Source organism: Manis javanica, chromosome 2 (genome assembly GCF_040802235.1).
Source record: "Manis javanica isolate MJ-LG chromosome 2, MJ_LKY, whole genome shotgun sequence".
In the NCBI taxonomy this organism is placed as follows: domain Eukaryota; kingdom Metazoa; phylum Chordata; class Mammalia; order Pholidota; family Manidae; genus Manis; species Manis javanica.
The window spans coordinates 34898729-34923343 of NC_133157.1; the positions used below are offsets into that span (position 1 = coordinate 34898729).

Genomic DNA, 24615 nt, shown 5'->3' on the forward strand with positions numbered 1-24615 from the left:
TCCCCAGCTCCGTCTCCATTTCTGGGGCTGTTGACAGCTTTGTTCCCCACGTGCCAAGTGCCTCCTCTGCTACATCCTTTACCTTCTCCACAGTGCCTCGCAGCAATGTTACTTCAGTCTCCGGCAGCTCTCACTTCCACCTCCATGCCTTGCACCTGGCGTTCTTGTGCTGCCTTTTCTTATGCTTCTCACAGGAGTGCATCCTCCTCCTTCCTGGTTTTTGCCTCTTCCGCAGCACCTTGCAACCTGTGTTCTTGTGCTACTATTACATCCTTTACCATCTTCACAGCACCTTGTAGTGATGCCATCTCAGTCAACAAATTTTTTACCTCCTCTAGGATACCTCACAGCTCAGATTCACATGCTGCTTCTTCTTGTGCTTCTCACAGGAGTATGTCTTTCTCCTTTATGGCCTTACTTAACACTGTGAGAAAAAAAGCCAACCCACAGTTCCTGCCACCTCACAGGCACTGTTTCTTTATGGAATTCCCTGTTTTGCAGAGGGCCTCTTCTGCTGCCTCAGGCATCACCTCCACCATCTCCAGTCCTGGGGAGGTCCCCTCCTCTATGCGGCAAGTCACCTCCGACCACATGCCCACTGCGGGACACCTGAGTGTCTCCCCATCCACAGGGGAAGCCTGCTGAGGCACCCCTCCCATGAGGGCAGCTTATTCCTTTTTCTTTTTGGTCTGCAGCAAATCCTACTGACTACACCAGATGTCTCACCTGAGGGGGATTCCCATGGGCAAGTTCACTCTGGATTTGGTGAGACTGAAAAATGACAACAGAACATTGAGGGTAAAAGGGTTTATACCGAGATTTAGTCTCGTGATGGCAGGGCACTGAACTCAGGGCAAGTCTGCATACAGCAAGCTGGTCTCTGACTCTGAACCTCTCCACCACCTTGCAGCCCCAGAGCACCGGGCAGAGCACTTTATATAGAGTCAGTGCTAACTCATTTTGCTCACACATGTGCAAGCATGCACTTGTGAGCACTGCACTATGCAGTGGGCAAGCTGACCAGGGTCAGGTGAGAATCCTGGCCATGGAACTCCCATTTTCCCTGCAGATAGCCAACAGACACATACACTAATTATCAAGGAAATGCAAATCAAAACCACAATTAGATATGACCTACATGTGTCAGAATGGTTAATAGCAAGACAAGAAATAACAAGTGTTGGTGAGGGTTTAGAGGAAAGAGAACCCTCCTGCACAACTGGTGGGACTGTAAACTGATACAGTCACTATGGAAAACAGCATAGAGTTTCTTCACAAAATTAAAAATAGAAATACTATACAATCCAGTAATTACACTCCTCAGTATTTTCTCAAAGGAAAAAAAACACTAATTTGAAAAGATACACACACCCCTATGTTTATTGCAGCATTATGTATAATAGCTAAGTATGGAAGCAACATAAGCATCCATTGATAGACAAATGGATAAAGATGTGAAACATACATTTTTGGAATATTATTCAGCCATAAAAAAGAAAATCTAAAGTCTTACCATTTGCGACGACATGGATGGATCTAGAGGGTATTCTGCTAGGTGAAATAAGTCAGACAGAAAATGACAAAACCATACAATTTTATTTATATGTGGAATCTTAAAAAACAAAACCAATGCATAAATAAAAGCAGAAGCAGGCTCATAAATACCAGAGTAAGCTGGTGGTTGCCAGAATGGAGAGGTGTGGGGGATGAGGGGAACAGGCAAAGGAGATTCAGAGGTACAAACTTCCAATTACAAAATAAATAAACCATGGGGATGAAAAGTACAGCATAGGGAATAAAGTCAATAATGTTGTAATAACCATATGGTAATAGATGGTAACTATTATGGTGAGCATTTTGTAATGTATATAATTGTTAAATCAGAATGTCCTGAAACTAATATTGTATATCAACTATACTTCGATTAAAAAAAGAGGAAAAGTACAGCATAGGGAATACAGTCAAAGAAAAAAAAAGACAAAGACAACCTGCATGTCAGACGGTCCATCTTGCCCATGGTTACCAGATTTCTAGATTTCACAGACACATAAGTTTTTTTTTAAATAGAGACTTATGTGGAGTTGCTGAGATTTTATTTTGTCAAGTTCGGATGCTAAACAGTAACAAATACCACCTACTACCTAACAACAACAAAACATTTTAGAACACCTCCCCAGATAGAAAGACTATAACCTCAGAATAAAGGAAATGTATTTCAACTTGCAAATACTTAGCTTTTTGAAAATGTACCACATTGTCCCTTCTTTCCTCAGTAGGAAAAGGAGACCTGGAAAACTTTACAGACAGGTAACAGTGTGTAGACAGGCATTTAGGGGTTGCTGCTCAGCCGTTGACGCCTTTCTGCAACCCCCTCTGCAGTGGAGAGGTGTGCCCCTCAGCTGCCTCGGCCAGCCGCACGGAATGGGGGGTTTCTCTTCAACTGAGGGTAGAACTGGCCACCTCCACCAGTGGGTCCTGGTGTTGGCCTGGGGCCTCCATATGAAGTCTGACCCCTCTTTTATTTTGATGTGTGAAAGTAGCTGTCAGCTCCACCTCCCATCATGTCTTCCCCGGCTGAGCCCCCCAATTCCTTCAGCCAGGATTTACTCCCTCAGTACATCCTGTGGCTTCCAAGGCCTGGTTGCTACAAAGTTAGGCTCATAGACGTTTGTGAAAAGACCCTGCGAGTGATCTGAAAGAAGTCTGAAAACTTATTTCCCCAGGCTAATCAACTCAGATGAGTAGAGAAGTTTATTTATTCACCGACCTTCTTGGCAGACAGGCTGCGAGCACCCAGGGAGCCAGTCTCTCACAAAACAAGGAGTATCAGCCATGCTGTGGGGTGAGGCCTCCTACCAGACACCTCCCGAGGCGCTGAGTGTGGCTGCAGTCTCCCATCAGTCACACTGTTACTGACCTTTCTGAGTTTCTTGCTAGTGGTCTGTGATTTCAATAGGAAAAGAACGGGTTAGTATGCTGTTTAATTGGCTTTAGCTGTGAGTGATAGAAACCCTCATTATCAACAGTGCTGTCAAAGCCTGGAAGTAGGCAGTGTGGGCCTGGGAGGGCGCCCCCACAATGTCAGGAACCCAGGCTCCTTCTAGCTGGTTCCACCATGCATAGTTTCCTCTCCCAATGCCACTTGATGGTCCAGTGTGACTTCTGTAGCTCCAGCCATTATGTCCTGGCCTGAAGGAAGGAGGCAAGGCAAAGAACAGTGCTTCCTCCCTATCTAAGGGCATTTCCCGGAAGCTGCATACTACTTCTCCTGGCCATTACTAGCTCCAAGGGCAGCTGTGTTGTAGCTGTAATAAGGAAGAAGGGGGAAACTGAGGTTGGAAGACAACTAGCTATGTTGACAACTAGCTTGTGCCAATGTGTACAAGATCAGACAGAAGGACAATCGCTAACCCAACCCTGAAGGTCAGCCTCTCTGGTAAATCACTAAACTGAACACTGAATAGTGTAGAACTCCACACCTAAAATTCCATAAAATAAGATCAAAGACAATGACCAGGAAGCAGAACTGGGACCAATGAAAATGTATTCAGTAGAATCGTGATCATTCAAATTTAATTCAAATGGGTTGTTTGAATTCAAATCTTCTGGATTAGTGTTCCCATGCAGGAGTTCTTTCCCAGCATTTCTCAGGAATCCTGTTTCTCCAAAGGCCAAGTCCTAATAAAAACAAGTTGAGAAGTCTAGAAACTTGGAAACCATATTCTCCCATGAGATTTAAAAACTCAACAATCAACACAGATGTCACCAGTTCAAAGGAATCTACTGACAGCAAACTGAAAGCAAGAGTAGAAAACGCTGGAATGTTCTTTGGAAAATTAAGGTCGACAATTCCTGACAAATGGGAGCGCCTGGAGAGGGGAGATCAGGGCCTACTCAGCTGGCCTGCAGCTGTTGGCACGTTGAGGCCAAAGGTGTGCCGGCTGGCCCGCAGAGGCTGGGGAGAGAACCAGTGTGCGCATCTCTCTCCCACTCTCAGTGATGTCATATTGGTAGCTTGAGATATTTATACCTCTCTCAGAAATTGGCTAACACTACATATCAGGGCTCTTTTATCCCCCCAGGGAGTCAGTTTACCAACACACACTGGTCAGAAGGGTTTATGGCCTGGTCTCCTTGTAATGTTCTGAATTATATAAACAGCAGTGTGAATTATGAGTTCAAGGTTCACTGAAATGAAGGCCAGAAAATTGTATTTTGAAACTGCCACAAAATATAGGGGAATATGTCAGTCACTCCTCTGAGCTTCAGGTGGCACACCTGGAAAAGGCCAAGACATGTCGCGCAGCCACTTCTCCACTTGGGGGATTCCTGCTGCCTCATTCCCTGGTGCAGCTCACACAGAAAAAGGAATCAATTTTGTTCATCTGTGTCTGGAATGTTCCTGCTAAGAGAAGCTCTAGCATTCATCAGCCCAGAGAGCTCTTTTTGCAAATAACAACTATTTTCTGAACAGTAATAGTAAAGTTTGTTCTTAACCTTTGTACCATCTTGTAAAAAATGTATTATTACATATAATAAAAATCAACACATGCTTGTTAAAGTAAATTCAAACAATGCATAGTATATAAAGTAAAAAGTGAATTTCTTCCTCCCTGCAAGCCTATCCCCAGTGGTAATCACATCTTTCTAGGCTTTTCTCTATGTTCATACAAATGCACATACATATGTGCAATTTAGGAGTGTTTCTGTTCTTTTTATTTTCTTAAGGAGAAGGGGTGTTTATTTGCTCCTCCTCGCCTTTTTTTATGAGACCATTCTGTAATTTGCTATTATTTCTCTATTTACAGGGGGCAGTTTCCAAGTCAGTACATTTTTGCAATGGCTGTTACTGCATTTGGGGATATGTACCATAATTTATGTATTTTCCATCTGTTGGATACTTGGATCTTTATCATGTTTTGCTATTAAAAATATTACTGTAAGAACACCCTTGGACATATATGTTTGCACACTTGTGTGAGTGTTTCCATAGGATAAGACAGGGATTGCTGGAGATGTGTTTTGCACACCACTTAGCACACGGCCTGAACTTGTCTGTTACCATTTCTGCCTCTGTGTTTGACTGTGTTTTTCTGTTCTATCTCAGATTGGGGTTGCTTTATTTTATAATTTAAGAAAAGTAACTTTTGTTCCTTTTCCTTTAGTAGTTTCCTGCTTTTTCTTATTCAAAAGCAAACCATTAATTATAGAAAATACAGACAAACATCTGAAGCACACAGCAGCCCCACCCAGCCTGAGAGAGTCCCCAGCTAGCCCCCGGGCAGGCAGCTCTCCACATCCTGGGCTATATATCTAGTGTATTTTAACAAAATACAGTTTTACCACTTGGCACATTTAGAGTTCTCCAATTTACTTTACTTCTTATTTAATGATATATGATAAATGCCCTTTCCTCTTAATGAGTTTAAATCTGCCTCATTTTTTAAGCCTATGTTCAATGTTTCTGCTGTGCTAGGATTTGCCAGACAAGCCCCCTCCTAACTGGTGTTTAGGCTGCTTCTAAGTTTTCACTATTACAAATACACTGGATGAGCACACCCGGGTGTGTGTGTCTAGCTGTGTCTGTCTTCTCAAGTGTCATGTCCTGAGGGGACTGGGGCCCTGGCGAGGCACAATGACCCTTTTCTACTCCTGGGAACAAGTGGTTTCCTTTAAGGAAGGTACTTTTTCCGGAAAACGTGTTATTTCAGGGCTTCCTGACTCCAGAATCCAGCTGGTCCCAGAGAGAAGCACTATCCTCGCTGCAGAACCAGGAATGTGGAGAAGGAGCAGGGCAGGGCTGAGCGCTCCTCACAGCTGGATTTCGAGGATCTTCCCACTCTCACACATCCTCTAGACAAGGTGGGAAAGGGTTGTCCTCTCCTCTGCACAATCAGGGAACCCGAGGCCCAGCCAGTTAGTGGTGAGGGCAGGGTTGGACGGAGATGGCTGGAACACAGGGGGGTTCTCCCAGCCCTTTGTCCTGGGATGGAGTTGGGAGGGAAGGCCATGGAGGTGAAGGGAAGCCAGACTGGGCCTGGAGAGGCAGTCTGTCCCTCTGCAGGAGCAAAGCCTTAGGGAGGCCTTGCTGGGCTGGCTCGGGGGTGACAGATGCTTATCTGGGGTGAGGCTTTGTGGGCTGCCCACCAGAACTGCACATGGCAAAGACCCCTTCTTCCAAGTTAGAGATCCAGGTCAGGGCCCCCCTGAGCAAGGCTTTCGTCCAGGGAAAGCCAGGGCAAGTCAGACCCCTGGGTGCTCTCCCTCCCCTCCATCCTGAGGAGATGGGAAGGGATGGCTAAGAGCTGGCTTGAGGCAGGCCCCAGGTATGGAGGGGGACAGTTTAGCTGTGCCCCCACAGGTTCCTGCTGCAGTGGCACTGAGGCACTGGTCCAGAGCCCCTCACATGGCCAGCTCCCATCCCTCACTGTAGAGTGGAGAGGATAGTTATCTTGCCAATGGGTTTCAGCCCTGGACAAGTTCACTATGGATTCAGTGAGATGGAAGAATGACAATAGAACGTTCCTGGGATGAAAGGGTTTATTACCCGGCTTGTTCTCCCCGTGACAGCTCAAGCACTAGAATCACATCTGCAGATGTGTAATCCTCCGTTTCTACCTCCGCCCAGAGCACTGGGCAGGACTCTTTATATAGTAACTCAGTCAATAATAGCTCATTGCCCATGGGTGTGGAAGCAGTAGCCTAGCAGCAGGCCAGTTACATCATCAAGTAGTTTAGATTCAGGTGAGGATCCTGGCTATCCACAATGGCATGGCCGAAGGCCCTGCTGAGTTGTTATATAGAAAACACACTTCCTGGTGCATAGAAGCCCAGTGAGTAGGAACTACTAATAGTGGCAGAATGAACAGAGAGAACCCTGGATTTGGGAACTGGGAGGCCTGGGCTCAGGTGCAGCTCAGCCCCAGATTTCCAGGGTGACCCTAAGCAGCCCTTCTCTTGCTGCCTCCAGACAAACACTCGGCTTTGCTGGCACCCTGCACCAGCCCATCTCTGTTCCTGCACTGCTGCCTCCTGGCCTGGGGGCTCAAAGGGCTTCTGGCCACCCGTTCCAGAGCCCCCAGCCCTGCCAGCTCCTTACACAATGGGCTGCCCTGGGAAGAATGGTAGGAGAACCTCGGGCCAACACACACATACATACCACAGAACACATACACACACCACACACTCCCACACCAGACAACGTACACATTCACACACCACATGCCCCACATACATATCGCACCCACACACTCCTCACACTTAAGAAAAGCAGGACTGGGGGAACTGCTTATCCTTCCCTGGGTCACCGTTCCAGCCCTGGCATACCTGTCTCTGAGCAGACATTCCTGCTTCACGCACGTATCTCCCTTCTCCCCTTCTCCCCTTCTCCCCACAACTGATGCACACCCAGCGTTTGTCTGCTTCCCAGCCCACCCTATCCAGGGACATCCTCCAGGGTCCCTTCGCTGTGGGCATGCTGCCAGTGAGTCCCTGTCCAATCCCCCTTCCCAGCCTCGCATGTGCTCAACCTCCACCCCTTCTTAAAAGCAGCAGTAAGAAACTGTCCCTCAGGGCAGTGCCCTCTGGCCACTACACATCCTCTTCTTCCCCTCACACCATCTTCAGCTACCACCTCCCTTCCTGAGCTCCCCCTGACTCCACTGCCCCCACACACGCGCCTGACACGTGCCCACGCCTCCACAGGGCTGCTCCCTTCACTTCCTCAACTCTGTCCACCAAGTTCACTGTCAACCCCTGTGCTGCAGAATCCAAGGTCTCTTCTCCGTGCGCACCTTCATTGAACCCCCTGATTCTTTCCACCAGCAGAGCCACCCTCTCTGAGAACCATTCTCCCCTTGAAGGGTTGCCAGATAAAACACAGGACACCCAGTTAAATCTGAATCTCGGATAGACAACAAATAAGGTTTAAATATAAGCATGTCCCTAATATTGCACAGGACATATTTGTACTAAAAATTATTTGTTGTCTATCTGAAATTAAAATTAACTGGATGTCCTATGTTCTTTTTTGCCAAACCTGGCACCTCTACCCTCTGCTTCTCTGCCACACATGCTCCCCACCTCCCTGTCCCTTTTCTAGCTGCTCCTCCTCAGCCCCTCCCTTTGCTCAGCCTGCTCCAGGGTGCTGACCGTAACTTCTTTCCTGGGATGGCTTCTCCCACACCCTGGAGCCCACTTCCACCCAGGGCTGGCCCACCCAGCACCTCCAGGGACCTTCTCCCTGACTCTGCTGCAGTGGCCAGAGCTCCTCCACGGGGATAGCGGATGCCAGGTTGCTGGGTGCGCTGGGCAGGGCTACTTGCCGGCCCAACAAGCCAGGCCACTCTTCGTTGCCTTTATCATCTGTTGCCCAGAAACATGGTGACCAGATGTGGCAAGGGGAGATTCGCTCTTGTCCGGCCTCATCTCCAAAGGCCCGGCCAGGCTGCCCTGCGTACTCCCTGCCCACCCACGTCCTCTGAACCTCTGCTCGTGCCGTTCCCTCTGGCTGGAATGCCCTCCCCCAAACTCTGCTTATTGAAATGTTTTCTTCAAGCCCAGCTCAAGGGCCACCTCCTCCCAGGTCTCCCAGCTCTCCCTCCCCTGTTATTGGCCGCCTTGTCCAGGTCACTAAATCGGGAGTTTGAGTGCCAAGACCCTGTATGGCTGACTCACACGTTCCTTGGCAGGGCCTGGTACACAGCCAGTGTTCAGCCATTGCTTACCGAATGGAAGAGTAAATGCATAGATAAGAGAACAAGTGATGGAATAAGTGAATTAATGTATGAATAAGTGAGGAGAGAAAATGTGGGGTAGATGGAGTGGGGTCAGGGTGGGTGGGTGTGTGGATGAGCAAGTGAGCAGATGAGGAGCCCTCAGGCCTGGACAGACTGCAGGGTGTGGCCAGGCTTTGCTCACTGCTTTGATTTCAGCCACAGGATTCCAGTTTGTGGACTGTCTTTCCATTGACCCCAGGAGGCTGTGACCACGCAGCAGGGGGACAGGGTCCTGGGCATGGGGTTCTGATACCCAGGTCCAGCTGAAGGGTGCACGATATGGAAGAGCTGGCTTTGCTTGAGGGCAGAGAGATGCCAAGACCCACTCCTCCTCCCCTCCTAGACCCTGTACCACCACCTCCACTCACCAGGATCTCCCACGCCCACGTACTTGTTTGTGTCTGGACGTGCTCACCCACCCTCTGAGAACAGGCTGGGGAGACCGCCCAGGACCCAGGCAGGCCTTTGGGGGCAGCTTCAGTGGCAGCACCACTTTGCCTGCTGCCAAACCCACTGCGGGGCCAGCCCGCAGAGATGGAGCAGAGGTGGGGGACACATCAGGGCCAGAGGTGCATCGTCTTGCTCTCTCCAGCCCTGCTGCCTCCCCCTCACAGATGGCGGTCCCTATCAACACCTCACACACCACACCCTGTCTCAGTGCTCACTTCCAGAAATCACGACCTGCAAGAGCACCCCCCTCATCTCTGGCCCCCCACCACAGCCAGATCCCCCGCACTGCATCTCTGAAGGCCCTGCCCAGGGGCTCAGGATCCAGAGTGACCAGGACGTGGTCCCCAGGAGCTCCGGCCCCGGGGCTGTGCCTCTGCCCTTGGCATGCTCCCCGACTCCATCCTTTTCCAACAGCCTGCCTCTCTCCCTGGCCCCTTAGCCTGCTGCTCCTCTGCAGCCCCAAGCCTCTCTTGGGGAGTCCTTCCTTGGCAGCCAGTCCAGGCACCCTGAGAGGCCACAGCTCCTGGCGAGCCAGTCCTGCCACACACACACACACACACACCCAGCAGGCAGACCCTGGGGAGAGCTGTCCCTTCAGGTCTGAACGGAGACACATGAGTCAGGAGACTCAGAATTTTGCACCCTTGGAACCATATGCTAAATTCCGCAAAGCATTTGTTCGTGGGTACAGAAAACAGATTTTCTATTAATAGGAACGGAGCATCTGGTGAAAACAAGAGCTTTGTTACATGCTCTTAATGTAACAACATTTTAACTTATTTGGAATTATCTTTCAAGTCAAAGATTTTTCTACCATCCTAAGGAGTATAAGTCATTCACATTCTCCATGAATAGAAGTGACCTATACAAATACAGTAATAAAGTCTCATTTAAAATATGTTTCAAAGTCTTCTTTCTGGCTTTCCTGTTAATAAAACATCTTGCACTTGCTGGCACTCTTTTTTTTTTCTCTTCTGTTTCCTTTCGTGGTTTTCCACCCTGATTCTTGGGAGACCCATAAAAGGATATATATTTTCAAACCAGAATAAATCCCTTGTTTCCAGGAAGCTGCCTTTTGATTTCAGAGCTTCAGGCAGCTGGCAAGCAGCAGGCCTTAGGGGTGGGCTCTGTGCGGGGTGCACATGCAAGCAGCGAAAACACTCAACTCAGTGAGCAGATAAAGACGTAAAAACGTCCAGTTGGGGGGCTGCTTCCCCTGGTGGCAATAGAATCCATTCCTAGGCATCCTTGGGGTAACTTGCGTTAACCGGCACCCTGTTTACAATAAATCCCAGTGATATTTCTGTTCAGAGTAGATCAGAAGGGCTGGCTCACTGCGCAATCCAACACTTCCCAGTCACCCTGTCTTCAGACCTCTCTGAAGCCCCGACCTGTGAGCTCTCAGGGCTCAGAACGCACTCCCACCTGGTCCCACCACCACAGATCTCCCAGGCTGGAGGGCACAACAAGCTGGGATGGGTTGGAACAGAGAGTTTGCTGGACGCAGGCAGTGAAGGACAAACTCAGAGCTGTAGGACCAGGGAAGGCTGGCTGCAGGGTGGGTGAGTCTGACCCACCAGCAGAGCAAATCCTGGGGCTGTTAGGCCTCACGTGAAGATCCAGAAGTCCTGGGCACCCGCCACGGGCTAGGCATGGTGACCCGGCCCTGTGAAGAGAGAAGCCTCCTGGCGAAACGTGGCTACCGTGAAGCTGCGGCCAGGGCCCCCCTGAGGATCCTGGGCCTGTGAGTCACAGCTGAAGCAGCAGAGGATGCAGGTGATGGCCACGGTGACCACAAACAACACCACCACCACTCCAATCACCGCCGTTTCCATAGTCCCACGTGGCAGCTGGTCCACTGAGCTGCCTGCAGGATCTGGGAGCTTTAGCCCCATCCAAAATAGGACTCCTGGGTGGCAGGTACTCTGTTCTTCCAGCCGCAGTCCCTGCTTTCTTCTGTGAGGCTGCTCCGAAGCCCTGGGGCTTGACCCTCTAGGCTGCCGTGCACCCCATATAGCCCTACTCAGACCTTAGGTGGCCTCAGTCACAGTTTTCTAAACCTCTGACCAGGATTCCAGGAGCACGGTCAACTCCACTGGCAGCTTCTAGAAGTGCCATCCTGAAAGATGTGAGGTCAAGTCTCCCTGCACTCAGAGGGGCTGGAAGGAGGGAGCAGACTTTGCCCACAGGGAGCCTTGCCAACCTGGCCCTGTGGTGACGCTGCAGATTTCAAGAGTTTGTATGCTCAAGGACAGAATACTCCCCCGCCTGGGGATGGAGGATGAGCCCGGCCTCCTCCTCTGGAGGAACCTTGGGCCAGGCCTTGAGTCAGCCTATCTGCTGCTGCCTGTTGCTGGTCCTGTGCTGGGGACAGGGACCCAGGTGGGAGGAAGGCAACGCCAGCTCCAGGCAAGGTCGGGGGATGCCACCAGGTCACCACAAGTGCCGTGGAGACTTCAGTGGGTACTGTGGGTGAGGGCCCATTTCATTTGGCCTCCTTCTCTGCAGAGCTGGGAGAACACTGTTCAGATAGGGCAGGGTGTGCTCCAGCCAGGATTTCTGAGCCCCATCAGTGACATACCATGGGGCTCCATTGCCCTGTGTTGCCGGGAGAAGCCCTCTTCCATGCTGGCCTCCCACAACCCTCCTTGCTGCCTGATAACGCCTGCTGCTCACACTCAAGCTATGGAAACTTACCCTGGGTGCCCCCAGCAACAGCTCTGGCTGTCCGTGGTGCAGTGGCCTCCAGACTTGGGGGCTACCCCGGCAGCCAGGCCATGGCACACTCATCCCTGGGGCATCCAGCCCTGGTCCTGCTAGGGCCTAGGCTCCGAGATGTCTGAGTAGCTGCGAGCACTTCCTCAATTCCTTCCTCCCATTGTGAGCATAGGCCCAGGACACTGCCTGCCTCCCTTGGTGACTACACTTACCCCACCCCTCTGCAAACCCAGGCCACTCTGGCCCAGCCTCTTCTCCACTTAACTGGGTCAGGGCTGGGGTGTGAAGCCAGGCCCAAGCTACTGAGTAAGTTTGCCAGACGGGGCTCTACCCTGACTCTCATTACCACATGGCCGACACCACCGAGACCGCCACCATCCAGAAAGGAGACTGGATTACTAGCCCCACTTCACCCAAAATCTGAGAATTGGGGTAGTGAGAAATGATCCTTCAGTATGGATACAGCCAGGCGTTATCTAAGTGTTCCAGCAGCTCTGTGCAGTTATACTGTCTCCATTTTACAAAGAGGCCTACAGTCAGAGGTTAGATAACCTGCATGGGGTCTACTGTTGATTAGTAGTGACAACAAGAACTCCAAATGGCTGAGGAGGCACTTCTCTTGTAATTCAGTGCTCTTCCCAGGTACCCGGGGCCACAGAGCAATTGCCTCACTGTATAGTGTTACTATCAGAGTACAAATGACCAGAGAGGGCCAAGGGCTAGCCCAAGGTCACACAGCCAGCGTCTTTTTCAGTTCCTCCAAGGCCCTGGTGAACTTTGTTTAGCTACAGTTTTAGGAAGCTGTGGATGCCCAGAGTGGGAGAGTGACTACTCATAGTAGATGAGGCCTGTCAGACTCTCCCTCTTCCCTCCTCGAAGATGATCACACAGCCTGACCTCAGGGCTCCTGCGTGTGGGCAGAGCAAGCGTGGAGCAAGCTGGATGCCTGGAATCATCCGCATTAGCGGGGGCAACCAGAAGCAGAGAAGGAAGCCTGATGGGCCAGCCTGGTGCAGGAGGTGGACGGCACCGGGGACTGGGTTTCAAGCTGGGCTGCTTTCCCTTTGACTCCTCATTTGCCTGTTCCTTGACGGAGCGTGTAGTTGGAGGCCACCTATGGTAGGCATGCACTGTTCAGCATTTTTAAACTAGAATAAAGGACAATTGTTCAGCCTTCTCTTCTACCTTGTATAGGTTTCCTTTTCTGTTCTGCGATTGGGGACTCTTTGATTCCTCTGTAAAATACGCCTTCTGGTCCATTCTTATAATAGCCAGTCAATATTTGAATGATGGTGTTGTGGCACAATGCAAGGGCCCTGGTTATATGGTGAGGATGGGTACGGTCTGCTCTAAGGTCTCTGGGGGGTTTCCTGGACTTCACATGTGCGGTCTGTAACATGGCAGAAGCAGCGTGGCATCTCAAGCCCAGAGCAAAAAGAGCAACCTTTGATAAAGGTGGACAAAGGTTAGACACCTTTGCCCTGGTGCCCCCAGCCCAGCTCATCCTCCCCTCCAGCCAACCTCAACAGCCCTGCTCAGTGAGAAGTAAGAGCAGCATTATCAGGAGAGTTGTAAACAGCAAGACAGCCATTAGCCTTTGTCCATAATTCAGAGGTGGTTGTCCTACGGGATTTTTTCCAGGTATCTGCTCTTCTTCTTATGAATTTTTAATCCTGTGATATACAGCCCCTGCCTGTGAACCCCAGATGTGATGGGGCTCCCAGAGATAACTACCACTTAGATTTGTACATGTCCTCCCAGCATCTATCATCAAGTGATCAGAAAAAGGACCACATCTCATACTTTCTACTTCTGTTAACAGAGGAAAGATGACGGCAGACATCTAAAAACACGGACTATGCCTGTTTTCCCAGGGCTGCTCCATGGATGAGGGGAGGGAGGTCCAGGCCAGTAGGTAAGGACAACCATCTGCCCAGTGTTCCTGATTCTCAGACCCGCAGCACTGGGGAGACAAAACAGGAGCCCAGGCTCCTTCAGCGAGGCCTCGAGAGCTCAGAGACCTAATCATCACAGGGCCTGACTGCTGTATTTGGTGTTTTTCAAGCTCCAAACTTCTGGCAGTAGCTATTCCAATCATATTTACTTTTCCAGAGAGCATGAGGCTCCAAGAATCCTTCCTGGATATTGTGGTGTGGGCTGGCTCTGCACTGGGGGGCAGGGGGCCCTCACAGAGATCTCAGGTCTATGAGGGCAGGGACCCCTTGATACCTGCTACAAATAATATAAATTTATATTAATAAATAATAAAAATATAAATGTATATATATTTATACATATATAATATAATAAGAAAAATTCTTCTTAGACAAAGACAGAGAGAGGAAGGTGCAGGGTGTTTTCTCAGGCCAGTGACCAGAGCAGTGTGGACAGGACGAAGGAGTGAGAGGATAGAGAGGAACTGGACCAGGGGGCTTGAAACGGCACCAAGAGGCGAAGAGTTTATCCCCAAGTAATAAGGAGTTTCAGCAGTTCCTTCAGGCACCAGTGAGGAGATGCTTCAGAGAGGGCAGGACTTCGGAGGTGGAGCTGGACCTGGGGCTGGGGTGGGGAGTGGATCTGAAGGACACTGCTGAGATACAATACACAAGGGGTGGTGGCCTATGGTCCAGTTTCCCACTCCAGAAATATAGTGTGGATTTGTCTCCCTCTCCCCGGGCCCCTGCCCCCAGTCTTCCCAGAGAATCCCCGGGAAATAGAAATAGAAAAGAAACAGGACATTCTGTTCCAGTGAGTCACCAGGCCCCTGACTCTCTGGCCTGCTCAAGCCCCTCCCCTCCCCTCACCCGCCTGCCCCCATGCCTCTCCACTTCCTACCCAAGCCCACAGACACAAGCTGAAGGCCTCAGAACAAAGATTTCCCTCTTCGCAGTGGAATTCCACCAGCTATTGGTGGGGTATTTGGGAAGAAGGAACCCCATTTTAGGGAAGAGGAAACTGAGATGCCGAGGAGCAGCACTCTCCCAAGGCCACTCGGCACCATACCTGCCAGTTTGAAGAACCTGGCCCCTCCCTCCCAACCCCCTGCCACACACAGGCACCAGTGGGACAGGCTGGCTGAAGACTCAAGGCTTGGATAAGAAGCCCAGACCCAGTTACCAAAGAAATACTGAATCCAAACAGCTCACAGAGCGGGGCTAACCCCACTGCCCCACAGAAGCCCAGAGCCCACTGACACAGAGAGCCCTCTTGGGAAGGCTACCTGCAAACCCTAAATCTTCCCTCGAGCTCAGCCCTCAGGCCTTTCTTAACTACTGTCCCTGCAGCGTTGCAGAGCCCACCCAGTTTCTCCCACGGCACTGCCAGCGCTCAGGCCGCAGGCAGCAGGCACCTGTTCCAGGGACAAGCTTCCCATCAGGGGGTGGGGGTGCAGGGAAATGTAGACACAGGCCTGGCAGTTCCCCACTTCCCACCTGAGTTGTGTCAAGAGCCTCTTCACAAAAGTTTCTTAGTGGTTTTATTTTGTTGTGCTAAGGCACCAGTGAACAGACCATGCAGCCTCATCCTGCCTTCTCCAAGCGGCTACCCCACTGGCCAGAGGCCTGAGGAAGTCAGAGGACAAGCACTTCCGAGAGAGCCAGAACATCTGCTGTGCATGAGCGTGCGCTGCTCCATCACTTCCTGTGTCCCCTGGGAGTTAAGAGTCCCAAGGTGGTGTCCATCCCCGAAGGACCACCCTTGCTCTCCTCCTGCCCCCTCCCCCATCACCCTCCAGTGCAGCAGGGTCACCCTCGCTCCTCGGGTCTCTCCTCCAAAATACCCTGGGGCATAGTATGTGATTAACCCCAAGCAGGCCCTGGGCACAGTACCCGGCATTCACCAGAGAGGGGCGCCCTTCGACACAGGAGCATCCGGTGCGCTGGTCCTGGAGCTGGTAGGGCAGGTGGCGTCAGTGGTGGCCTCGGTGGGCCTGGTGCAGGCGCTGGTGGTGCTGGAGGCCTGCGTGGTGCACATGAGACACATGGCCAGGCTGATGGAAACGGTGGAGGTGCCCCTGGTGGCCCCTGCCCGGGAAGAGCCTAGGCTGGGCCCACCGGACGCGGTGTCTCCTGGCGGCCGGACGGCCCCTCTGCACATCAGGGTCCTGCTGTCCGCGGTACAGGCAGGAGCCCAGCAGGAGCACAAGCAGCAGAAAAGCCACAGCAGCGCCGGCGACCAGGCCCCCGAGGGTAGGGCTCTCCAGGAGGCCCAGCGTTCGGGAGCTGGACATTTCCTCTGCTCAGCAGTGCCCTGCTGCTTCCTCCCTTCTGGTGGCCCCTGGACCTTGTTGTCTCAGCTCCTGCAGGCTGGAGAACAGCCTGGGAGTGTGGGCGCAGCCTTTCTGGGCTGGAGCTGCTGCCAAGGCCAGGGCCAGGCTGCTGCTGACTGTGGGGCGGCCCGCAGGGAGGCTGGGTGGGAACAGGGGAGGGCTGTCTGGCCGGGTGTGGAGCGGAAAGCCCCGAGCCTGGAGATAAGAGGTCTCGGTAGCCCCATCCCTGCCCCCTGGTCTAGTGACCCGCCAGCCCCGTCCCCTCCCTGGCTTAGCCCCCTCCTCTCTGAGAGACAGTACAGCACAGCGACTAAGAACGTGGGTTCTGGAACCACACAACTCAATTGTTCTGTGACTGTGCACAAGTTACTTAACCTCTCTGTGTCTGTTTCCTTAAGGGAATCCCTGAGGATTCAAGGAGTTGAGATTTATAAAGCACTTAAACTAGCTCCTGACATGTTTGCCATCAACACCATTGTGGTGGAGTTTGGACTAGATGACCTGGGAGACCTCATCATCTGAGAGTGTGTGACTCCCGGTCCTGCAGCCCACAGGGACCTCCGGGACTAGTGGGCTTCGGTCAAACAAACTGCCCGGCACTGCAGGAGCTCAGTGAAGTTACGCCAGGCAGATTTTCATCACCCAGGGAAGCTAAACGCCGTCTCTAGGTCCTCAGTCCTACTGGGTCTGGGAGCCAGGAGGGTTTGGGTGTTAGCCCATGGCTGCAGGAGGCAGGAAGGAGGCCACCAAGCAAGCTCAGAGAGGCCAGGCTCCTGTCCCAGCCGTGTGGCTCTCAGTTTACCAGTCTGGCAGGGAATTTACAGAGTGGGCCGCCTGAGCAGTCATGGACTGCCGGAGACCAAAGGGCCCTCACCCACAAAATGGCGTACTTCCCGCTTCTCTTCCGGGTCCTCTGCTCCCGCCGGCGCCAACCAAAGCCCAATCACCCCTCTACACCTTCCTGCCGGCGCCACCTAAAGTCCAATTGTCTTTTGACCTACCCCTTACTTGCTAACCTGTATAAATTGAGCCTGCAAACAATAAACTGTGCCAGCTTGATCAGACATCCTGTCTTGCTGGTCGTTCTTTGTGTCCCTTGCTTGTTTCATTTCTGCAGGCGTCTCCGGCTACACCCCACGTTCGTCCCGCGGGTCAGGGCAATGGACTCCCCTCCCACTCCTAGTCCTGAGTTCCCTCTGTTCATCCTAGACAGGCACTTTTCCACCGCGCTCAAACGCCTCAGGGACAGCACCCACCCTCTCCCACAGCAGCCCCTTCTGCTGCGGGTTGTTGGGCTCTGTTCTCACCCCTCTCCCTCACCCGCAGCAGGGCCTCCCTAGAGCCACAGCTCTGCTCTCCATCTCTGAGAGACCTTGGGGCCCAGGGGTCCTCCTCCCCTCCTCCCACCCCTTCCTGTGTGTGCTCATCTCTGCTACTCCGAGGATATTGCCAACAGCCACCCTCCCTGTGACCTTTGACCAGCCTCCTCCCTGACCCAACCTGTTTCCTCCTCTGGAAGAGTGCTGGGTCAAGAGCTGACCTCTGGGGACCATCCCTCTCTGACCTCAAGCCAAGATGAGCTCTCTCAGGGAGGTCTCAAACCCTTAGTGAAAACTTTCTCTGGACGAAAAGGCCAAACATTCCCTCCCTTCAACCAGATTGGGCTCAGGGGGCAGCAGGGCTAATGAGTCCTGAGGCTCTCACTCTCGGGGTGAAAGCCACTTGAACTTTTAATGATGCTGGAGTAAGATCTCCCTCCTGTGGAGTGGGGCCCTGGGAGCCCAGCTGTCTTCCCTGAGGGCCTGTTAAGAAGGGAAGTCTGCTGGAAGGAGGGGGAAGGCAAGCTGAGCTTTCTCCTTCGGAGCTTCTTGCAGGAGACCCACACCACACACCACACCAGCCATGGGGGGGCCCTGCAACCTGCAGTCGTGCAGAATTTAGTAAGCACAGAGGACTTCCTGGAATCTCCTCACCCCAGCCCTCGCTGAGAGCTGGAGAAACTGAGGTCTGAGAAGGGAAGGGACTTGCCCCGGCTTCCCCAGCTGTTCAGGCCGTTCTGTACAGCACAGCTCCTAGAGGGAGGGCTGTCCAGAGTAAGGGTCTCCAATCAGCTATGGACCTTCCACAGAGATGATGGGGAAGAGAATGAGGGCATGCGGATGATGACTCTGAGGGGCAGGACCGGAGGGAACCCCTGACCTCTCACACCTACCTATATAGCACATTTATTTTCTTAAGTGCAGGGTCACCCCCATCTGGACAGAAGACAGGATCCCAAGGTGGGCATTTGATTACATGTTCTGGACACTTGTGGGGAAGGTGTTGAGAACATAGTCCTCCAACACTTCAGAAGTGACTGATACTTTCTTGGGAGGCCTGACGGGACACAAGGGCTTACAGGACTGGTGGCTTTAGAGGAATGTATGGCTGTGTCTAGGGATTCTCTTCCTCAAAAAAGCTGTCCTGAAATGTTGTATTTCTCTCATGGGGTTGCATCTTCTGCACACTCTACAAGCAGCCTTCCTAGCTGACGGAGCAGAGTTTCAGACCGCACAGATAGGTCAACCTTTTGGAGTTTGTATCATTTAGTTTCATGCCTGTACCTTACAGGGCACAAAGACTTCTACGTGTGCCTTATGCATGTCTATGCTTGTAAACCAACACTGCTCTGTGGGCAAACTCATGCATCAAGAACTGTGTGTGCACACACTCATGCACATATGCAAAAGTGCACACAAGTCCATGCTAGCTCAAAACTTGTGCTTGTATTAGCTGCAAGTGGTTCTTGGTGGTCTCAGGATAGAAGCCATTGTTTTCATAAATTGGTGGCTCCACCTAGTGGTGACATTATAAATAACTTGGTTTTATATTCTGATCAGTCAAAAGTTATAGTCTCCTGATATTTGTTTATAGATCACAATTTGAATCCATGCACTTAACTCCACTCTGTTCCAAATTCTCTTTCAGAAACTTTAAGGAATTTCTACAAGATTTAGTGCAGATGGAACCAGACTGACGGATGTACTGACCCAGGAAGGACACCTCTGGGAGGAATGGAGGCCACACCTGGCAGAGCCTCCCTAAACCCCTGTGATAGACAGCCAGGACTAGGGTACGGGTGAGATGGGCAAGGGCAGGACACAAGCTGAGTGACCTTGGGAACTGCACAAGTGTCTGCTAGCAGAGCAGTTAGCTAAGACTCAACCCTTCTTTCGGTGTACACAGAGAAGCAGGTCCCGAAGTTGGGTGCTCACGCCAGTGAAAGAAGAGAGAGAATCCTCGCCTAACCTTGGGCTGCCTAGTAAGTCCTTAAAAAAAAGTTGCCCAGCACAGCAGCAAACTTCTCTTCTCTTCTCCTTGCTCAGATCATGGCCAGCTAGACCCCCCCAATCTACAAAACTAAACCATAAATAATCAGGCTTTTGTTCTCTTTCTCCTTTGCCTAGAACCAACATGCTTGTAAGTAATCTACATAATCTTTTGTAGAACCATTTCAAATTCTAATCCCAAACAAACATAGGTCTAGATCCCTCTGTAAACAATGAAGAAATAGAGAAAAATTAGCAGACAATGAAAAAAGATATGTTATTTATCCTTATCATCAGGGTTACTAGAATCTAACAAAAGGAGAAATGGTAAAATTCCCAAATTTGAGTTTCAAAGAATAGAGAAAGTAAGAAACCTTCCTTTATTTCTTAATTTATATAATAGACTTCATAATGCTAGCATAACTCTGATACCAACTCTGACAAGCATAGTATAAAAACACACAAATCTCAAAATTCTAAAAAATAAATAACATTTATATCCCTAGCAGAATATTGAGAGACTAATATTCTATAAACAAGTAAAGTTTATTCTAGGAATGTGAGGGTGGTTTGATATTTTCAGAAATCTATTGTTCTAATTAATATAAATAGGTGGAAAAAGTAAAACCATATAATCATCTGAACAGATGGAAAGAAGGCATTTGATAAAATTCCCTATGCATTCTTGATAAATATACAAATGGACAAAAAAATAGAAGTATGCCGCTAGAAGGATACTCTCATAACATGATTAGAAAGAAAAACATCTCGAACCAGTAGCCAACATCATGATTAACAGAGAAGAAACATAGATGTCCTATTAAAATCAGGAACAAGCAAAAATGCTTACTCTCACCACTTTTACTTAACTTAGTATAAGTAAATAAGATCATAAAAGAAAAGGTAAAACTATTGGATTATGCAAATGCATAGCTAAAAAAGAATATGCTGAAAAACTATTCACACTAATACGAGTTTAGAAAAGGAGATCATTAAAAAATAAAAATACAGAAAGCAGTGACTTTCCTACATAATGATAATGATTAATTAAAAAACATAATAGGATACAAGCATCATTGAAATTGGCAATAAAAATATACAATTTCTAGGAACAAGTTTAACAAGAATACTACTAATGGGGAAAAAAAGACAACATTCTGCTGAGAGGCATGAAGAAAGCCTTGAATGACTGCCACCCACATATCTGATGGGAAGAGCCCATATTGTAGGTCTAGGCTAAGCCCAGGTATCTGTTGAATAAGTTACATGTGATAGAGGTAATATTTTGAAAATCATTAACGTTTTTGCCTTTTTTTGTCTCTTATTTTGCCTTTGGAAACATATGCACTTCTTCCTAGTTGGTCTACAGCATGTGTGTGGAAGATGTTGATTATGACAGAAAGAATACAAAGAGAAGGGCTAATATGTAATCTTTGACACTTAAAATAGGCTTCTGCTTTGTAAGTCAAGTCATTTTCCTGAGAGCGTTCCCCAAATTCTTTTTTTCTCCCCCTTGGAACATACTGCATCAAGAACCAAGCTGAGGACCCAGCCCGTGGAGCTCCCCCAACCTGCAGAAAGCTACCCCATTCTGCGTGTGCCCGCCGAGCAGCAGAGGTCTGAGGCTCCAGGGCAGACGGAGGCCATGATACCCGGGGCCCAGCAAGCCTGGTCTCTCCTAGCCCCCAGTGATGATGAAGAGGAGAAAGGAGGGGGAAGAAAGGGGAATGAAGCATGAAATAGGTAAGGCAGCCCCTGGGGAGCTCCAGAGACAAAGGGAGTGTGAAGGGAGAGATGAGTAAACTGCGACACTGACATTTGGATGGGAAGCATGGTTTACAAAATCTGGGAATTTGTGAAAATGTGACGTCATTTGTGCCAACAGGGTGGTTAGTGCTGGGAAGGTCACAATACAACTGTCACCAGGCACAGACGGAGTCTGGGGAGCTGCCATGTGTCATAACCAGGGCTTCTCTCTGAATGGTGGGGTTACAGTGATTAACTTTTATTTTGGCAATCTGTATTTAAAAATTTTAACAATAAACATGTTGCTTGTATAATAAGGAAAGCAACAGTTATAGCAGCTTTAGAAAGCCTTTCAGAAACCATGCCCAAACAGAATAGGTCTGCGTCCTAGCCGAGCAACCCGCCTCATTCACCGAAGATGAGAGCAATCAGACTCTAGAATCATGAACTCCACTGGTGTCGCTTAAACATGCCAAAAAGTAGCAATGTACTAGATTGGCTGTCCTCAGGAGTACACGGGAGCTGATTAATGCAAGGGACTGCTTTTCCCTTGTGCTTATGGGCTTTTAGATGTGCATAAGCCGGTAAACATGGTAAATTTTCTTGAGCCTCCGTTTCCCTTTATGCACAATGAGGGAAAGACTGGAAGCAGATTGAAGCCGGTAGTCTAAGGTTTTTTTCCTCTATGACTTTCCAAGTCTCTATAACTTTCTAAAACCATCACCTAAAAATAATTGTGACATTTAGAATTATATTCATTTAATTAACTAATATCTATTTAACCAGGCCCTGTGTTTGGTGCTGAGGCTAAGGAGAAGAAAGACACAGTCCTTGCCCTCCAGGAGCTTTTTGCCTTGGATTGGAGATGGAAAAATACGAACAATTATAATGTACCAAGTTAATTCTGGGACCTAAGAGTTCCCAAGGCCCAGGAAAGTGCAAAGGAGAGGGTCATTGGTAAGTCATGAACTTCTTTCCATTTCCACCCCAACCTACTATTTTAATAATTGCTCAATAATTACATTTTACAAACTTGTGTTGCTTAAACCCAACAACTTGATCATCCTCATGCTACATATAAAGCTTACAGAGTTAAAGCACTTCTCCGGGTAACATAGCTAGGAAGGGGCAGAGCCAGAATCAGGCCGGCCTGACCTCCGAGCCTGCCTCTGACCCATGGTGATCCTGGGCCAGACTGAGAGATGGGGCTGAGCAAGGCGTGACGTCTCCCTGGAGAGAGAAGCCGTGTCTCTGAGAACCCACAGGAGAGGAGGAGGACACGAGCAATTCACAGGAGAGGATGAAAAGGGAAAGGAAAGAGTCCTTTCAAGGACTTTTCTTCTAAAATTTTGAAAAACTCTTGATTAGACTTTTGTAGAACAATTTCCAGAGAGATAATAGTTTCCTGAGTGGTTTTCCAACCTTTGCTCTGCAAAAAAAAAAAAAAAAAAAGTCTTCTTAAAAGTAGTCAGTAATCAAAATTACAAGAAGGTTGGATAGATGGATGTTATGTGATAAAGCAAATGTAGGTTCACAGAGGACTTTCAGACTAATTTGATGAGGAGAATTAAGGAGAAGAAGAAGCCAATGTAATACACCACATCAACTGTCAAAACTAGATTTTAAGTATATGGCTAGTCACTCTTCATTTTTTTTCAGCCTTTCTAATATGTTTTAAAATGTTTATAGCAAAAAAAAAAAAAAAGGTTGAGGCTGGGGGAAGTAAGCAATAGCTGGGGCAGAGGAAGTGGGAGAACAGTTTTCCAGAGCTGTTCCACACGGTAGCTGCTAGCCACATGGCTACTGAGCACATGAAATGTTGAAAGGTTCTGTATGTGTAATCCAGATGTCAAAAACTTAGTACACAGAAGAATAGAAAATATCACATTAATAATTTTTATCTTGCTTACATATTGAAATGATAATTTTTTTATGTACTGGGTTACATAAAGTACATTATTGAAATTAATTTCACCTCTTTCTTTTTGCTTTTTTAATGTGGCTATAGATTTAGTTTACGTACACACCTTGCCTCGTATTGCTACTGGACAGTGCCCTCTAGAGCATCCAGTCACCACCAGTCATATTCCTTTGCTCGCTCACACCTGCTCTGAACCAAGCCCTGTGCTGGGAAGGGGGGAGAAGATGAATCAAACACAGTCCCAGCCTCAGAGAGCTGAAGATCTAGGTCCTGGGGACAAGCAAGACACACTTGAAAACATCAGATGGTTTCAGCATCTTGGGAATCTCAGTGATTTCCTTGCTTGTGGATGTCCACTTGATGCCTTTTGGGTTAGACTTGGGGCAGAACTTTCCTAGAGAACATTTGGAAATATGTAGGGGGTTTGAGGGGTCAGGATGACTGGGGAGGCAGGGTCAGCGTTTCATGTGCAGATCCAGCACTGGCAAACTTCCTACAGTGAGCGGGACAGTCCCGCATGAGGAAGAATTGTCCCATCCCCACCACCAGTAGTGTACCTGTTGAGAAACCCAGGGGTAGAGGAAGTATGACACACCCATGTCTGCCCTCTGGAAAAGAACTCTGAGGCTTGCTCTCCAACTCACACAAGCTCCAACTCACACAAAGGCAGCACCATTATTTCTATGGAGGTGAGAACAAGGAGCTTCCTGGGATACTGAATCGCATAATCCAATTCCACATCTCCTTAAGGGCAGGAAAAACACCCTGGGACAGTCAGGGATACCCAAGGGTTTGGCCTCTGGCAGGAAACCTGCCTGATTATGAAGACTGCCAATGGCAGTTTTCAATTAGCTTAGCCTAATTAGTCTTCTGGGAGGCTGTCCCCAGAGCCCAGGGCACCACCCTCCAGGATCAGGCCCTAAAATACTGCAGGGACAGAGCATTTCTGAGTCCGGTGTCCAGTCAAAGTGAGTCTGCCTGTGGTCTGATCTCAGCTGCTGCTACTATGGGAGCTGGAAAGAGTGGGTGGGTGACCCACATAACTCAGGTTGAAGGACACAGAGGTCCCAAAACTCCACAGATCCCAGAAGGCTTTAGTTGAGGAATAGGTAAAGGTATAAGGACTCAGAGGGAGAGGAATATCACTGCCAGCTTGCGAAAGAATCAGAAACCCATTCCTAGAAGAAAGTGCGGAGGTCCAGCCAAGAGAAAATGGGTGCCTCATCATGGTAATTTTAGGCAGAGGAGCAGGTGCAACAGGCTTAAAATGTATCTTTGAGATGGAATTAAGAGGGCTTTTGGACTAATTTGATGAGGAGAATTAAGGAGAAGAAGAAGCCAATGTAATACACCACATCAACAAAATGAAGGACAAAAACCAGTCATCCCAACCGAAGCAAAAAAAGCATTTGACAAAATTCAACATCC

At 49.4% G+C, this 24615-nt stretch overlaps 1 protein-coding gene and 1 long non-coding RNA gene across 2 annotated transcripts; both read right to left on the minus strand.

The window, feature by feature from the left end:
- Nucleotides 1-1610: 1610 nt before the first annotated feature.
- Nucleotides 1611-15794, minus strand: LOC140847399 (uncharacterized). Its single transcript, XR_012127381.1, has 3 exons — nt 15784-15794; nt 4279-4344; nt 1611-3678 (listed from the first exon to the last, which is right to left on the minus strand). It is a non-coding gene; the product is annotated as an uncharacterized lncRNA (long non-coding RNA).
- Nucleotides 4365-14708, minus strand: SPAAR (small regulatory polypeptide of amino acid response). The gene has a single exon (XM_036996603.2). The coding sequence runs from the start codon at nt 11120-11122 to the stop codon at nt 10874-10876; it is 249 nt and encodes an 82-aa protein (XP_036852498.1). The 5' UTR covers nt 11123-14708; the 3' UTR covers nt 4365-10873.
- Nucleotides 15795-24615: the final 8821 nt, after the last annotated feature.